At 40.9% G+C, this 12,873-nt stretch overlaps 2 protein-coding genes across 3 annotated transcripts; both read left to right on the top strand.

Annotated features, from left to right (window-relative positions):
* Nucleotides 1–1,330: 1,330 nt before the first annotated feature.
* On the top strand, nt 1,331–7,977 carry setd7 (SET domain containing 7, histone lysine methyltransferase). Of its 2 annotated transcripts, XM_077021969.1 has the most exons (8): nt 1,332–1,558; nt 2,640–2,769; nt 3,470–3,671; nt 3,764–3,953; nt 4,396–4,477; nt 5,211–5,328; nt 5,978–6,135; nt 6,863–7,977. In XM_077021969.1, exons 1-8 carry the CDS (start codon nt 1,519–1,521, stop codon nt 7,065–7,067), a joined length of 1,125 nt encoding a protein of 374 aa, XP_076878084.1. In that variant the 5' UTR covers nt 1,332–1,518; the 3' UTR covers nt 7,068–7,977. The 2 variants fall into 2 exon arrangements, with proteins under 2 accessions (XP_076878085.1, XP_076878084.1); XM_077021970.1 differs by lacking the exons at nt 5,211–5,328; nt 5,978–6,135; nt 6,863–7,977 and having other exon boundaries at nt 1,331–1,558; nt 3,764–3,963; nt 4,396–4,478.
* A 106-nt stretch (nt 7,978–8,083) lies between these two features.
* On the top strand, nt 8,084–12,084 carry LOC143527062 (uncharacterized). The gene is made up of 7 exons (XM_077021975.1): nt 8,084–8,229; nt 8,572–8,753; nt 8,942–9,001; nt 9,173–9,304; nt 11,166–11,312; nt 11,390–11,450; nt 11,704–12,084. Exons 2-7 carry the CDS (start codon nt 8,589–8,591, stop codon nt 11,808–11,810), a joined length of 672 nt encoding a protein of 223 aa, XP_076878090.1. The 5' UTR covers nt 8,084–8,229; nt 8,572–8,588; the 3' UTR covers nt 11,811–12,084.
* Nucleotides 12,085–12,873: the final 789 nt, after the last annotated feature.

The following is a 12,873-nucleotide window of genomic DNA, read 5'->3' as shown; positions in this document are numbered from 1 at the left end:
GTAGTAACGTGATAGATAATATTAGAAAATATTGTGAAATACACAAAGTTTCCAGAGAAACAGGACGTTCCAGAGAAACAGAGGTCTTTCTTCAGCTGAGCAAGTAAAGTGCTTCTGAATTTATAGAAGGAACCATTTTATATATGAAAATGTAGATGTTCCATGAATGGAGATCAATTTTTTTTCTTTGATTTTCCTAATTTCATTGTTACCATAACAACAACTGGCTATGCAAATAGATTTATAATTAAATGTGGGCAAAAGTGGGTTTATTAGCACAGCTACCAACAGAAGCCATCTTTTCTACATCATTTTCTCCATTTTCATCTGTAGGTCTCACCTATATATAGGCTATCCGGTCACAAAACACACATAAGCAAGTCTGTTTGAAATGAACTGTTTGAAATTAACCATTCCACGCAATGTAGTTGGCGTGAGTCTAATTGGAGGGTATTCACTTGTTTTTCCTTCTCGTTAGTTACACTGATCCAGTGAAAAATAAAGATACAACGTTTATATTTATTTTTAACTCAGAGGATGTAGCTAAATCAGATTTCACCAGAATGCCCTTCTGATTTAAAGCTGGTTAACACCAGTGTGATCCACTAGGTGGCGATAATTAGCTCAATATGAATATGCGTTGCCAGTACGACTTCAAATTAGTTTTGTCTATATCATGTTCTATCAAATTAGTTTTATAAAATGTACCCTGCTAATAATCATATTTAGCTTTATATTAAGCAAATATACCTAGGGTTAGGTTTCTCATGCAACTTCTTATGCAGCTTTCATGCACCGTTCCAAACACAGTCTAAAAATATCCAAGATAGGCCTACTAATAACCCAAGCTGGTTTTAAGTTTTGCAACCACAGTGCCTTTGCAACTAGACAGATCAAACTTTTATTGCTATTTTATTTTTATTCGTTTCTAGATACTCTGTTTTGGTAACAATGTTATATACTGCAAAGCAAATGCAGACCTATAAAGCATCTCAGCAAATGAAAACATTGAATCTCAATAATTATCTAACTTTAAATTATTTTTAGAAAAATGGCACAAAGATAAAAGCTTAAATTAAACAATATAGTATATAATTAATAATCTTATATTCATATTTTATCTTAATTTATTCTATTGTATTTTTCTGTTTTGTATCTATCTGTTAAAAACTATGTAAACCTTGTTCAACCCGTTTAGTACCGTTTAGTAACTGATTTTTTTTTCAGTTATGTTTCCTTTAAGGTTCGTGTGTAATCTGGTGCGTTGGTTTTCTAAAAAGATGCCCAGATTCGCTGATTTTCATGTCATTAGTCGCCGAACATGGCTGCTGTATGTGATGTGTAGATCACAGGGTCGGCACGTCTGGGTTATACGCACCTTCCTGTCAGGATGGACCGGGTGATGTCAGGCTGCTGGCGCCGGGAGCTGCACTTTCACAGAAGATACATGACCAAGCAAATACGGCTGTAATCAAGACCGCTCTCTTTTGATAACGTGTTCAAGTCAAACGAAAAAAAATGGACAGCGATGACGACAATGTGGAAGAGGTCGTAGAAGGTACGGCACGCAGACCCCTATTCACAAAACACAACGTGTGCGTAAGTTTAGGAGTCTTCATACTTTCCATACTTTTAAAGATAGGGCGTAATAGCGACTTTTCTACTGCTGTCCGGTGCGTGTGTATGTTGTGGTCAAACCTCCACCCAACCGGGAGGCCCGCAGTCACCAAGTCCCTTTTCACCGGTCCACACCGAGTTTTATTTCAGCACGAGGTCCCGGAAAGGCTCTCCAAAAGACGGTCCGAGAGCCCAGTCGGTTGAGCTCAGTTTCCACGGGAGTAAAAAATAACCCACAAAGGCAAAACTACTCTAGTCGCTTGAATCCCAATTTACTCCTCAGATATAGCCGTCTGTTCATACTTCCATTGTTCATTTATTCGGCGATTCTAATGGTGTAATTTGCAAGTTTGTCACTTGTCGTTTTTTCATCATATTTGCATGTAAACAGTTTCCATACTTTAAAAATTCAGCCTACAACATATTGAATCAACATTGTTTAATTCAGTGGTTTAAAGTATCTATGGACTGTCTTGCCTTATTACCTGATTAACAGTAACGTTCACACGGATGACGTCTTCCCATGTGCTCCCACTATTGTTGACTGTGGAGTCTATTAATACTTTCTGATGTTGGGCAATCGATGTGAAGACAACTCGATACTAAACATGAGTGCACTAGCCCTCTCATTGTTTTCAAGCGAATATTATATTTCAAACGAAAATAATGAGAATTCGTTATTTTCACATTGTGTTGCCCCGTTTTATGAAGCAGGAAATGTAATATTGATCAGTCCTTGATAATACGTGAACGAATGGCTAAGTGGCTCTCCGTTTTATTGTCTATGAAAGTAAGGGTTTATGACCATGCCTGTGACAGTTTAGGTTCAGTCTTTTTTATTTTGGTTCATTTTTATTTTGGCCAAATTTACATACAATGTTGTAAGTGTGTGTATGTAAGTTTTAAGTGTGTTTGTGTTGTTTAGTGCTACAACAGCTACAAAATGCTCAGCGCTGCGAGTCTGTTAGTGGGTAGGTGGGCTTGTGTTTACTGTGATGGTGGTTCCTGTCCTGGCTCCTTAGGTCCTTTGGATGATGATGAACTTCCCCATGGTCACTGCACAGTCACCTATTCATCCAGTGACCGCTTTGAGGGACATTTTGTTCATGGGGAAAAGAACGGAAAAGGCAAATTCTTCTTTTTTGATGGCAGGTATGAGACTGCACAGATAATGCCATTAACATGGTGTTCACTGATAACTTCCAGCTACATTGTGTTATTTTTTACAGTTATCCAAGACATGACTGCCCTGGTTCGCTTCTAGTGTGAGCGCTATCCGTGCCCGGGCCCGCTTGGTGCCTCGTCTGATTGGTTCATTTCGCTGGAACTCAAACATGACATCAGTGATGCGACGCTCACGTTAAACAGTCATAGCGGCAAAGCGATTAGCAGACAATCGTTATGTTAAATTATCGATAAATCTGTGCTTGCACCGTGTTTCTGCACTCCCAAAACGACTCCAAAAATACAATAAAAAGAGAATCGTGAACTCTATAGTGTTGTGCGAGCGCGCTTTTTTCCAAATAAAGCGGCGTTGTGATGACGTAAGCGTGCTCGGGCCGGGTTGCTGAAGCGAGTGTTGAGTGCAGGCCAGCGGGGGAGTGGGGAGGGGGGATAACCGGGCCCCAGCACGGAACAAGCAAACCGTGCCTAGTGTGAGTATTGATGTTCATTGCAGTATCCATATCTTTAGAGATGTTGATTTTACTTTTGAGATTTCTTTAAATTTCTTTAAATTCTTGTTGAAGACAAGTAGGCATGTAAGAAAACACCCTGTTTATTGTGGGATTGAAGCGGTGTAGTTCAGAAGGTCTCACCTGTCCTTACCCTCTTGTTCTGTTTCCCAATGCAGTACTCTAGAGGGTTTCTATGTGGACGACGCCCTCCAGGGACAGGGAGTGTACACGTATGAGGATGGCGGTATGTTGCAAGGAACATACGTGGACGGCGAGCTCAACGGGCCCGCTCAAGAGTTTGATCCAGAAGGCCACCTCGTCTTCAGGGGCCAGTACAAGGACAATGTTCGCTGCGGTATCTGCTGGGTCTACTACCCGGTGGGTCTCAATAACAAGACAGACACTGAATGCAAACGTGGTGCAAACGACTGCAGGATAGAACATTTACGAACAGGTTCTTTCCTCTGTAGGACCGGGGCTGTGTGGTAGGGGAGGTCAATGAGGACGGGGAGCTGACGGGCAAAGCGGTGGCTTACGTTTACCCCGATGGACGCTTGGCTCTGTGTGGCAGCTTTGTGGACGGAGAGCTCATCGAGGCTCGACTAGCCACCCTCACCAGCCAGGAGAATGGCAGACCTCACTTCACTGTTGAACCAGACAGTCAGTAATGGTAGACCTCACTTTACTGTTGAACCAGACAGTCAGTAATGGCAGACCTCACTTCACTGTTGAACCAGACAGTCAGTAATGGTAGACCTCACTTCACTGTTGAACCAGACAGTCAGTAATGGTAGACCTCACTTCACTGTTGAACCAGACAGTCAGTAATGGTAGACCTCACTTTACAGTTGAGTCATATAGTTATGGTAGACCTCACTTCACAGGTGAGTCAGACCTACAGTAATGGTAGACCTCACTTTACTGATTAGTAAGTCAGTAAGAAATGGCTTCTTCACACACTCTTTAGAGCCTTAAATTAGTTTATTTTGGATTTATCCTGTGTTCAACAAATGAAATAAATGGTTGTTTTTTTTTCGTTTTGTGTGTTTAAAGAAGTATTTCTTATGATAACTCTGTTGTGATTTCTGTGTGTTTCTCTCAGGTCCTGTCTATACCTATGACAAATCCACTTCCTCCTGTATTGCTGGACACAAAATGCTCCCAGACCCCTATGAGAGCCAGCGGTTTGTACACACCAACATTCTCAGTGATGTCTACCTATCCATGTCAGATTGATCGTGTCTTAGATTTTAACACTGGCTTATAGTGAATGTCATTTCAGGAAGTGGTTGTAACATTTGTGAATGTATTTCTTGCCCTTGTGAGGCACACCCACAAAAGCATCACTTAATAATGTAGAGGTGAGCACTGCCACAAGGATTCCTGCTCGTCAGTTGTGCCATGTGTCGGCTGTGACTACAGGTCTCCAAGAAAACAATAGGCTATGGATATCATGTGAAGCATGAATGACGGGGTGTCTTGTAACTTAGCAACACAGCAACATCTCTTTTTTTAATTCTTAACATGCAAACATTTTCATTCTTCTTGGCCTATGGCTCAGTTTAGGGTGTCCATCTGCAGTTATGGACGGTGGGAGTTTTACAAAGGCGGATGATTTTCTTGGACTGACATAACTACTAAACCTGATAATCTGCTCATGTGTTACATCAGGTCTTTTAAAGCAGGAAATTCACCAGTGTCTCTGTCCCTTTGGGACCAGACCAAGACACCGCAGGCTTAAAGAAATTCACTGGCACATTTGAGACTTGAAATGTACTGTCTGATTGGTGGTGCTGGAGGTAGTTCTTAATAAACCAGGAAACTAGTTATAGCCTTTAAAATTCTTAAATTGCATTAAAAGAAACACATTATCATGGCAGCGAAAGTTATGAGGCATTTCCTGTTTGTTTCTAACAGGGTGTATGTGGGCCAGTCGTTGATCTCAGGAGCTGGAGAAGGGCTGTTCGCCAAAACTGACGTAGAAGCAAACACAGTAATGGCCTTTTACAACGGAGTGCGCATCACACACTCAGAGGTGTGTGTGTGTGCACGTGCGCATGTGTGGCTGTGAAAACGTATTCTTGGTTTTCTTCAAAATATCTGTTTTATTGTCTTTTACAGTATTCATTTGGAGCAGTGATTTAATAATGGGTGCTTTAAAAAATATTGTTATAGCACCACAAATAGCAAGCAAAGGTCAAAGTATATCTTATTGCTTTATTTATCTTTCTAATTTTTAAACCAGGATTTACTTACATTTCTGTGATTGTAGACTAAGAATGCAGATTTGCAGCTAAATATTTGGAAGCACGTATGAATAATTAATTGTGTGATATTTGCATGTTGTATATGGTGAATTATTAAATGTCACTTCGCTGTTCTATTATTTAAAAATATTTTTCTCCTCAAACACATGGGTGAGAAAGAACTTTATTTAGTAATGACTGTTATGAATAGCATTAATATTCTGAACAGTAAGATTGCTGTAATTTAAGGCTATCACTGATATTGTATATTGGTCTGATAATGACTGATTTGAATGGATGATGCTGACCAGAGACGTCTTATAAGAATATGTGTCAATTTATTTAAGGGAAGAATTACACAGTATTCGAAATGGGGAAATCACTATATTTGGTAAGACATTGAATGCATCATAATTTAATTATGGTTTATATTGACAGGTTGATGGTCGGGATTGGTCCCTGAATGGGAACACCATTTCATTGGATGAGGACACGGTGATTGATGTTCCTGAACCGTTCAACCTCACAACAAATTACTGTGCATCGCTTGGACACAAGGCCAATCACTCTTTCACCCCCAACTGCAAATATGACCCGTGAGTGTGGATGTCTCGTTCCGAGCATTAGATAACATCCCAAACTCAGGTCAACAGCATTTGCCAGATACTCAAGTCTATGTTTAGTTATATGTCTTGATAGGACCCACAAAAAAAGTTACTGTTGTCAAATAGTAATTACATGTATACTGTAGATGATCATGGAAAAAACTTCCAAGCCCTTATTTCCAAAAGATATTGTATAGGACGATCGCTCATGCTTGAGGAATATAATTTTTTTTTTCTAACAAATCATCAGCCCTAAAAGTATGATCAGATATGGAGATGATGCACAAGGAGTTGGTTATGTGTCTTCTGTAAAGTGAAAGGTTTCAGGTTTTAACCAGAATACACTCGATTCTACAGTGAAGACTGCCACATAGGCATATTTGCCCGTTATTCTATATCTATTTATTCAAATGCATTCACATCTTCATGGTTGTTGTGTTTAGCCAAACGCAGTGGATTTAAAGCTCAGTTCCAAGGAGCCTGTGTACTACATATTTAGCATTTTCTTTGTCCTAGCTCAACATGTGAAGGCTTGACAAGTTCAGACAGGTGTGATAAGGTCAGGGTTAGCCCTAACCCTAGAACACACACACACACACACACACACACACATACACCTCCCCATGCCATAATTTCCCCCACTTTCCTGATGTATGTCTGCATCATGTTCATGTTTTAATATTTACAGCTAAAGGTTTTTCCATTTCTTGTTTGTCAGGTTTGTTCATCCCCGCTTTGGGCTAATAAAATGCATTCGAACAATCTGTGCAATTCCGAAAGATGAGGAACTCACGGTCGCTTATGGTTATGATCACGGACCTTCTGGGAAGTCGGGTCCAGAGGCTCCAGAATGGTACAAACAGGAACTGCGTGACTTTCAGGAGAGACAGATGGAAAGAGGAGGAGCCCAGGACACTTGTTAAAAAGCCTCGCTGGCACACCTCCAAAGCCCTCTTACATCATGCCAAACACACTGCTACCATCCGACTCTCCAAATCTGCCCTTTTCCTACGCTGATGTTAGGTAGTGCTAACAAACAACTCCATTTTTTAATACTTCATCTTATAACTATGTTGTTTTGTTTACTTTCTCTTTGATTCAGCAGCTAAACTGCTAGGCTGCTCATGCCCCCCCCCCCCCCCCCCCCCCAGCTAACTACTGAACAACCTGAGAGACATTATTGTTCTGTATTGTGGAGGTGCTATAATGTGTGGTCCAAACACCTTTGACCAGCATGTAAGACTGCAAACACTGTAAAGTGACTGCATGTGAGTGACTGAAGATCAAGGTGGTGTGATTTTGCTCCATGACGTGTAGTGAGAACTATGCACTTTGAGCCAACCAGGTGTTCTTTGCTGCTCTGCTAACCTCTAACAGTGAGTCCTGTTAGTAAGTGGAAGAGTCATAGCCATAAAAAAAACTATATATCAGTATTTAAATACATGGTTTATGATGACTCCAACAATCATTTGTGCAGCCATTTTGAGCAACTGGAGTAGTTTAAACTGTTGTGTCACAGTTATCATTGGCTGTTAACCTTATGTTTACCTTATGTGCACTGCAAGTTAACCTAAAATCAGAAACTAAGAATGTTGTGAAAATATTATAATCACTTACACACTGTAAATAATTGGATTTCCCGCATTAGCTGGAAAATCAACGAGAGGGTATGTGGACAAGTTCATGATGCTTGTGTGACCAGGAAAGAGCAGTGTCTGAATTAGTATTTGGAAGATCTTTATATGGACTTAATTCAGACCTTTGATATGCAATATCTCTACACCTAGATTTATCAATAAAAATTTAAACATGAAATCGCCTTGGGAAGTTGTTATTCTGTAACTAAATCCCATATCTTTCCAGATATAAATGTGTCTATTTTAGGCTAAACGTGAGTCTGTCACATGACACAGTATTAAAATAATTTACCGCCCACCTTTACCTTAAAACGGGGGCGTGTACATCGTGCGTTACTTGCGCGGGCAGGTAAATAAGTGAATGACAGCCACTGCACTTGACCTGTTGCTCGCGCTCGCAATAAAAGCGGACCGGAAGTGACAAAGCGCTGAGTCGAGAAGAATAAAGGTAACTCCTCAAAATAAAATGTAAACATTTTTGTTTGCTATACAAAATGTTTAGCCATTGCCAGAAACACGTTTTTATTCACCCTTTCACTTGAACTAACATAATTCCACTGAAGCGCTGAAAAAGAAGGATTTATCTCAGACAATCCACGGTAGTTCCCTAATTCATAGTCGAGGAAATCATGATAAACAAGATTAAAATATCCTTTCATATTGTGGATCGTCACTTTGCCATAGTGAAAATATTTGGCGTGGTTCTAGGGGAAAGAGAAAACGTTTCCTAGAATGACGTCCGCGGGAACAAAACGCTCTTTGTGTTTGTTTTGTCCGAAAACTTTCAAAGACGACCTGCCCCTCGTAATGGACCGCTACAGGTATTTTATCTTCAACCAGAAGATCGTGGTCGTGTGGGGCATCCTCCAGGTGGCTTGTGCCGGCCTGTGTGTGGTATGTGGATTTATGGATGCAGTCTTCCGGCAGAGTACAACGCTAAGCAGAACAAGAGTTCCTCTTTGGGCTGGACTGGTGGGTAAAACTCTTGCCTCACTGACTTGTCAAATTTTGCGCCCCAAGATATATTTTTTCTGGGACAAGAAACGTGTCCGTTTATGTCTTAGTTTATATCTTAATGTGTTTACTTCCATGTTTGAAACTCACCTGTACGTCTTCTCTACTTCCATGTTTGAAACTCACCTGTCTTCTCACTGGCTTAGATCATGGCTGTTCCTGGCGTACTTGCACTGTTTGCCTCCCAAAAGAAAAATCCAGTCCTGGTTAGTTTCTTTTATTCACTAACGTTTCACTGTGAAATGATTTATAAAGAAAATAATCATGTATATTTTGACAACAAAACTTATTGGTATATCTAGAAAGAAACACTGCTGGTACTATATGCCGCAGTGATCATAATCACCCTAACATTGTGTTTGTATTCATGCCCTCAGGTAAACGCCATGATCGTGTCCTCTGTGGTGTCTTATGTTGCAACTATGATTGTGTTTGTTTACGCCGGTGTGACGCTCAACTACGGGGAGGAGGATGATGAGTTGTTCCGGCCCCATCACATCCCCGAAGTGGTACGGTTTTGCCAGGCTGGTCTAACTCTTCAGTTCCTTTGTTTTGTCTTGTATTACACTAATTCACAGGTGCTCAAATATGGACATTGAGTCCAAAATGAGGTTATGAATTTTGCAATCATTGGTCATCAGTTTGTGTCTTAGACCTTAGATTAGACTAAACTTTTGGCATTTGCAGAGTACAAGAACACAGCCCATGAAACGTAATTGGCATTTATCCAGAGTAGAGAGGGCTACTGTGAGGTTGTATGCTCTGAGAGAGCAAAATATGTAAACTCATGTATGCAGTGGATTTACATACAGTATGTACAATAAACATGCAGACGTGAATAGTGATACTAGGACGTAACAGTGCAGTGATGCACTTAAAGCGGCAGTGTGGAACTCTGCAGGTTCACAGCCTCAGGGACAAAACTCTTCCTGAACCTGTTGGGGCAGGAGAGGATGCTCCTGTTTCACCTGTATTGGATGGAATGAGAGTGAAATGTCCTTGAAGTACCACACACTGCCCAGGCAGCACATGTGGTAAACGTCCTCAGTGGTGAGATAACTGGCTTCCTATGATGCATTGGGCTATTTTCTACACCTGCTTGAGCACTTCGTTGAACAGTTGCCATACCACACTGGCATTTGTGAGTATACCATCAGTGGTACAGCGGTGATAAAATCCACCAGTATCCTTGGACACAGATGATCTTTACTGAGTCTATATAGGAAGCAAAGGCCGTTGTGTTTTTGACTATGATGGAGGACCTGATGAAATGGGGAGGCAGGTGAAATCACCTCAGATGTAGATGCCAAGGAACCTGAAGCCAGACACATGCTCTACTACATCCCCATTGATGTAGATGGGAGTGCCTGTCTGTAGGCCATTTCATAACCTCTGATCAGACCCTAGCACACTGGAGTCATCTGCAAAGTTGATTATGGAGTTCAAGCCATAAGCATGAATGGGTGACCAGGGAAAATGAAAGAGGGCTCAGCACACACCCTTGTGGCACGTTGGTGTTCAGGGTGGTGGGGGAGGAGATGAATTTGTTTTAACAGACTGAGGTCTGCCAGTCAGGAAGAACAGAATCCAATATCAGATGTGCTGACACCAAGCTGACTGAGCTTGAAGAACAGCTCAGAGGGAAGCACCATGTTGAATGAAGAATTTACATTTACGGCATTTAGCAGACGCTCTTATCCAGAGTGACTTACAATTGAAATCTATATACAGCATTCTGATGTGAGTTTTGACAGTAGAGGTGAGTCAGTACAGTGTGTGGCGGTGTAGAAATGGTGCCCTCTGTTGATCTGTTGCAGCAGTAGACATTGGTTTGGATCCAATGTTGCTGACATTTATTTATTTAATTAATAACATTCCTTGTTTAGGTTCCTAATTTAGCACTACAGATTTCTACATTTTCTATATGCAACAGCCAAATGTGATAACAAAGCAATTGTTAACAGCGAAGCAATTGAGTAGCTGTGGCATTCACAAAATCCCAGACTGGAAATACAATTCAAGATCTGAAGTTGAATACCTCTGTTTTAACTATCTCAATCCTGGCCATGGTACAGTCAGTTTAATCAAGTATCATATTGGTCCATGTATCTTATGGCGCATTTTGGCGGAGGCCCTCTGTATCCTCTAGAACTCAACCAGTTCATATTTCACCCAGCATCTCCTCCATTAATGTGCTACAATTTCAGGCCTTCATTCATTGCTGCAAAACCCTTGTTGATTTCCGAAACTGAACTGCCCCTTGTCCATGCTCTAAAGACCATGAATCTGTACCTACCCACTCCTGCAGCAGAATCTTTTTTGTAACGGTCGGTTTTGAGCACGCCTCCTCCTTCTCTGTCTCCCACGCAGAAGTTTGTGTTGAGCCGAATGGTGAAGGCAGCTAACAGCACCATCGTTCTATCTGGGGTTGGTTCCTTGCTCTTCTCCTCCCTCATCGCCCTCGCAGGCTGCCGCAGTCTTCCGCTCTGCGGCTGCTATGATCCGACCACCGGCATGGTCAGTACTCGCTCCACAGCCTCGTACCACGACACTGCACAACTCTTACTGACGGGCTGTCTCCACTTCCTGTACAGGAGTCACTGGTCCTTCGGAATGACCAGAGTGCTGTGGATGATCTAATCTGCTCCTGGCATGGTAAGGCCGGTGCACATCTCCACCAGCTCCTGGAGATGTTTCGCCCTCCAGCACAATGCCGTTAATCATGACAAGCTGTATATTTGGGTCAGGCATTTTCAGTCTGGGTTAAAATCAAGCTCTGTGGTGTAGTAGATCTCTAGAAACAAGGACAATACAATGTGAAGTGGGTAATATTATCTTCTGCCATTTTATTGTCGTGTGCCATTATGGTAATCCAGACTGTGTTGAGACCTCGCTGTCTCTCTTGCAGGTGGAGATGAGAGTGTGTTAAATTCCCCCTCTTCGTTCATGGAGCAGTGTCCTGAGCAAGAACAGGACAAGGGCTTTGTGCTTCCTCCTTACAGCAGACTGGCTTAAGAACTGCTGTCTGCACTCCAGACATACTTTCCATAAGAAGAAACCCTATGCAAATCCACATGAACTCGGAGACTAGACAAATGTCAGATTGATAGTAAGACTGACATTTTTCTGTTTTTTTTCACTTCAGTCTATACTGATTCTTTGATTTTAAAATGTTACATTTTCTAGATTATAATGTAATTTTGATTAATGCATTTAATTTAACGCATGTATGTATATGTATGTATCTATGTGTATATAAATATATATTGAAATAAACAACTTTTTCACATGGGGCACAGTTTTAATCCAAGAAAAACATCCTGACCATTCATGTAAATCCAGTCATAAATTCACTCTGCTGAGCTGTGTTTTATCCATTTTGTATATCCTATGAAACTGCTTACAAGACAGATTGCAATTTTTTTTTACCTTAATGTAAAATCATCAGAAATATACAGTATGGTGTGTGTACACAGTATGGTGTGTACAGTATGGTGTGTTCTGTTGCACATCTTGGAACAGTCATGATTTTTTTCTCCCTCACAAGAGCCTTCATTGATTCTTTACAAAAATCAAACCAATGAAATGCATACATGGGACATTTATGTAGTGACTTATTACTATGTCTAAGAAATAACAGGCAGATATCTGTTAAACACAAATTAACCATGATCAGATTTGGCTCCATTTTCTCTCATGTCAATGACTAAGATGGCCTGATGTAGTGACAGTAGCAAGTCTGTAGTTCAGGACCAGATTAGAGGCACTGACAGTGAGGTGGACACATAATATTTGGCTGACCTGATGTTGATTAAATAAATTTTTTTGGCATAAGGTTAAATCCACTGTATACATCTTAATTGAGGCCTGGTTCATTTCACTTAGGCACACAGCATGTATAAGCTGATTTAAAATGAAAATAACATATGAAATACAAACTACTTTTGTCACAAAAATTACCAAAGCAAAATGCTTACCAGGCAACCAATCTAGTATGCAAAAACATGTCTTGACTGCAAAACAGTGCACTTTGGAATCCTATGATGATCTTAATGAAATTACACTCTTGGGTAATAAG

The sequence above is a fragment of the Brachyhypopomus gauderio genome, chromosome 11 (genome assembly GCF_052324685.1).
Source record: "Brachyhypopomus gauderio isolate BG-103 chromosome 11, BGAUD_0.2, whole genome shotgun sequence".
Taxonomy (NCBI): Eukaryota; Metazoa; Chordata; class Actinopteri; order Gymnotiformes; family Hypopomidae; genus Brachyhypopomus; species Brachyhypopomus gauderio.
Note: the sequence above shows the minus strand (reverse complement) of the source record. Positions and strands in the feature narration are given on the sequence as shown.